This window comes from Schistosoma haematobium, chromosome 4 (assembly GCF_000699445.3).
Source record: "Schistosoma haematobium chromosome 4, whole genome shotgun sequence".
Classification (NCBI taxonomy): domain Eukaryota; kingdom Metazoa; phylum Platyhelminthes; class Trematoda; order Strigeidida; family Schistosomatidae; genus Schistosoma; species Schistosoma haematobium.
The window spans coordinates 41,884,600-41,889,680 of record NC_067199.1 but is presented as its reverse complement, the minus strand read 5'-3'; the positions used below and the strand labels follow the sequence as shown (position 1 = coordinate 41,889,680).

General features: G+C 42.2%; 1 protein-coding gene across 1 annotated transcript; it reads left to right on the top strand.

Moving 5' to 3' along the window:
• The first annotated feature begins 587 nt into the window (after positions 1-587).
• Positions 588-2,494, top strand: ADCY9_3 (Adenylate cyclase type 9). The gene has a single exon (XM_051216456.1). The coding sequence runs from the start codon at positions 926-928 to the stop codon at positions 1,625-1,627; it is 702 nt and encodes a 233-aa protein (XP_051067046.1). The 5' UTR covers positions 588-925; the 3' UTR covers positions 1,628-2,494.
• Positions 2,495-5,081: the final 2,587 nt, after the last annotated feature.

Sequence of the window (5,081 nt, the reverse complement as noted above, 5' to 3'; positions counted from 1 at the left end):
ACTTCCAACATAATCTTCAACAGTTTCATTCGTCCCCATTTAGAGCACGCAAACATATTACTTCCTCCCTTACTTCCAAGGGATAAGGACACTTTGTGACGAAACCAGTCGGGGGACTCAAATTCAAGGCTTATTAAGAGCGCTTTCAATCACTAAACCTTTACCCACTAGAGTACAGGCGTCTTAGAGGTGACCTAATGGCTCACAGCATCTTAGCTACACCTGGATATTCTCTCAAACCCTTACTGAAGTTTGGTTCCAACACAAACTTAAGGAGTAACAACCAAAAACTGGAAACGCAACTCAGCAGAACGGACTGTAGACAAAACTTGTACTGTGTAAGACTAGTCGAATGATGGAGTTCACTGCAGGCTGAGCTGGTACAAGCAACTTCGCTAGAATCGTCTAAGAGAAAACTTGACATATTCTTAAGGACTAAGAATAGTTTCATAATATGATTTGCCAACTTCTTTTCCCTCTTTTATCGGTAATATACCTAGGTTCTTGCCTGGAGGTATTGGCGGTCCATCATTAAGCGAAAGCTTCTTCCATTCCATCCAAAAACATTTAAACCACTAGCAATACTTAGTTAATAAACTTGAAACGAGTACAAAGAAATAACTTGGTTTGTAATGGCCTGGAGCAAATATATTGGATATTGGATAAGTTGGGAAACATTCAGAGCCGCGCGAGAAGGCTTGTTCGTCTCTTCATGATCGGGATATCGGTCCAAATTGTAGGACACACGGTAATGAGTAACGAGAGTCAGTTCACCAGAATAATTATCGTCTGATAAGAATATTATATCATTACTCCGAAAGTCTGATCCTACCTTGAAGGTTTTGATATCAGTTACTCATATAACATCTCAACTTCACCCACTCAAATGGTGTTTAAGATATTTGCATAATTTATTTTCCCCATAATGACATCAGGAAATAACTTTGACAAGGCTAAAGGAGTCGACTCAGTCCGGAAACACAAGATCAAAGGACTTTACTTATTTGAAAGATGTTCCGGGGGAATACTCAATCTCAAGTTTGATTCGGAAGTATTAGAGTCATTTTACTACAAATGTACTTACCCAAGTTCACGTGGGAGATTCCGTTTTGGCACTGTATTAACAGCTTTTCTGTCAGTCGCTTGGTTGATGTATTTTTCAATTCTGCAACATCCTAGTTGTTTAATATACAGGATCGGATTCAGTCTTGGTGTTGTGATCTCACTTACTTATTTCTTAATGAGCTTCTTCGACAAACTTTTCAGATCACGAGCTATATTAATCAGTGTTAGTCACGCATGGATTTCATGCTTGCTTGGCTTGCTTGCATTTACTCCACCAGAACCTGGTGCTACTTTGGCTTTTAATCTCAGTTTAATTCTTCAGCTCATATTGATCACATATACCATGGCTCCTTTGCGCTTATGGCAGCTGTTGGCAATTTGTGGACCCGTTAGTGTCTTGCAAATAGTTTTAGCAAGTGTGAGGTACGACCGGGTCCCAGGCTGGTTTATACTGTTGTTTTTCGTCGGTCATTTCTCTGTTCATTTGATTGGAATTAATCTTCACTTGATGTCTCAAGTAAGTCCGCTCTCTTTTACCATAACTTCCAGGAATTCGGTTTGATATTCATGTTTTTGACTAGTTTTATGGTTATTTTATAATATGTAGAACAATGAATTCATGGTTGAAGCACTTGCGACTGAAGATTTGAAAGTCCTAACCATACACTTAGGGATCAGCCAGTAGTGCACAAACAGGTGTGCTAGAGACATCTGATAACATTACATTGATTCCCAGAATATATGTACTAAACCAAGACGTAGTGTATTCGTTAAATTTTACTTTATAAATGTCGATACAGCTGGGCAGAAAAAAAAGACTACACGACTAAGGAGATGTACTTATGAAACGATAGAGGAAGACATGTGTTTATAATTAAAGACAAATAAATGGACAGAAATGAGTGAACTCAAGTAGTTTAAAATTGGAGAAACGGTTCAGTTAAAAATACAATCACGAGAAACCCTTCCAGGTAAATAAATTTCATTTTTATGAAAAAAGTAAGAAAAACTACAGCTAGGGTTCAAATGGCCACCGTTCTGAAACGTTTCTGGCAACATTTCGAGCCGCTGAGTTGCACCATTTCTAAGACTGCAATCAGGGTGTCATGATGGACCTACTGATGCCAGTTCTATGCACCTTTCTTTAATATCACGGCTTCATCTCATAAACTACCCATCTCCTACTTTTCCACTCAGTCTCAGCTTCGGGGAACCATACAAAATGTGGAGGTTCCTGATATGATATTGATGCGATATGTCCAAGCCAGCAGTGGCAAATTTGGAGAGGAATAGTAAGATTGGACAATCGTGCCTAACCCTACTTCGGTTTGGGCACCCGGGCAGTATCACAGCCCTCATACATATCGAATGAGATTTGTCTGGCGCATATGTATTTGATGCCCAATTGTACCATTATCTATGTGTTAAATAATGAGTCGTGCCTAACCGCACTGCTGGAACGAACCAGTGGGAGGAGGTTGTATTTTCTTACTCAGACTGAAACGTTTGTATACGGAGCCATTTGGATGTTAGTAAACGATTTATTTTTATTTATTTTAGCACACAGATATTGGTACAAGGAGGCATCAAATACATATGCGCCACACAGATCTCATTTGATATGTGTGAGGGCTGTGATGCTGCCCGGGCGCCCAAACCGAAGCAGTTGGTTTTCTTAGGGGCCACACCCTGAATCTTATCCAGTGTATCAACAGTGATCCGTTGCTTATGATGGTGCTTTTTGTGGCCCAGAATCTCATGACATGTTGAAGTGATTGCCTTTCTGATCCCTTTCCAGTTGTTCTCCATGGTAGTTCCGTCTTCATTGAGTGGATCGTGAAAGGCCTGGAGCCTAAAGCTGAGGGATACATTAAATTCGTTGTGTCTATCAGTATCCCGAAGAAAGGCCGTATTAAACTTTTGTGATGCTCTCCGCCACGTTGTCCAGTGCTTCTTGAGTTTCAGTTCCATCTTGGCGACCAGGAAGTGGTGATCTGATGCTATATCAGCTCCTCTCTTGGTTCCTACATCCTCCATCGTCTTGAACCTTTTATTGATGCACATGTGATCGATTCGGTTCTGTGTAGTGTGATCCAGTGAAGTCCATGTGGTTTTGTGTATGCCTTTATGTGGGAATATGGTGCCGCCTATGACCAGTTTATTGAGTCAGTCAGTCAGTCAGTCAGTCAGTCAGTCAGTCAGTCAGTCAGTCAGTCAGTCAGTCAGTCAGTCAGTCAGTCAGTCAGTCAGTCAGTCAGTCAGTCAGCTACAACGTAGGACCAGGCACATATGTGCATCGGTCCAGGTTGCCATACCTCATTAGCACAGCAAGATGAACAGCGGATTCATAGGAGTGGTTAGGTCAAAGGTTGCAATAAGGATATAGTATAGGAAGAAAGAATTAGTTCGTAGACAGAAAGAATGAAGTGATTTTAGTCTCTTAGTTTAAGGGAAGACAGGGAGTGTATACACCGACGCCATTGTGATCGATTCTGAGCCATGTCACCAAGAGTCTCCAACCATTGGTTACGATAGTCACGCGGACCCCAACCAAGTAGTCTGCATCTACCAACATGGCTCAGACTAGAAGTTAGTGACTTCAGGCACTGATGCCACGTTTTGGTTTGGCCGCCCCTAACTTTCTTCCAACCATCCCCTACCCCGGTTAGCATTGCACGTCGTGGTAATCGGTGTTCAGGCATACGTAATACGTGGCCCAACCATCTCAGTCGATGAAGATTCATAACCTCATCAACTGATTTACCATCATTCCCTAATACCCTGCGTCTAACCTCACTATTACTTACCCGGTGATCCCAGCAGATGCCAGCAATATTTCTAAGGCATCTGTGGTCAAATACTAGTAGCTTACGGGTGTCTTCTACTCTTAAGGGCCATGTTTCGCTGCCGTAAATTAAAACAGAACGGACTGCCGCGCAGTATACTCGTCCTTTTATTGATAGACGGATATCTTGCCTTCGCCAAAGGTGACGTAAGTTGGTAAAAGCCAAACGAGCTTTTCGAATCCGTGCTGAGATTTCGTCAGACACCAACCCATTAAGGCTGATCAGACTTCCAAGATAAGTGAAGTTGTCAACGCGTTCAACTACTTCACTCCCTATCCTTAGTTCAGGTGTTGACCCAGACCAGTCCTGAAGCAACAACTTGCATTTAGAGGGAGAGAAGCGCATCCCAAACATTCTGGCATTGTTGCTTAGTGCTACCAGAAGACTGCATTTTGTCAGCGTCTTCACCAAACAGGACTATGTCATCTGCGTATTCTAAGTCGATAAGTGGACCTCCTGGAAGGAGATCAATACCCGAGAATTCAGTCGACGAGAGTGTTATTTCCATCAATAGGTCTATGATGAAGTTAAACAAAAATGGAGAAAGTGGACAGCCTTGACGGACACCACTTGAGGTTGCAAAAGTAGATGACAGTTCGCCATAAGCCCTGACTCGACTAGTAGTGTTCGAGTAAAGAGCCTTCACAAGGTTTATGTACTTCTGAGGTACGCCTTTCAATGACAGACACTGCCACAGAATCTCGCGGTCTACCGAGTCAAATGCTGCTTTTAAGTCAAGAAATACCACCATCGTCGGACGCCGATAGGTATGCCTGTGTTCTAGAACCTGACGAATGGTGAATATGTGGTCGATGCAGCCACGACCAGGTCTAAAGCCAGCTTGGTTCTCTCGAGTTTGTAGTTCACGAGTCTTAGTTAGGCGTTTGATAATTATCGAGGCCAGTATTTTAGATACTATGTTTGTTAAACTAATCCCTCTGTGGTTGTCACAGGATGATTTTGACCCTTTCTTATATATTGGGACGATAAGTGATTGCGACCAGTCAGATGGGATAAAGTCTAATTCCCAGATCTTAGCTAAAATATTAGTCAACTTAATCGCTAAAATTGGACCACCATCCTTAAAGACCTCTGGAGCCAATCCATCTGAACCAGCTGCTCTTCCTCGTTTCAGATTAACCATAGCCTTTTGAACTTCAGCAAGAGTTG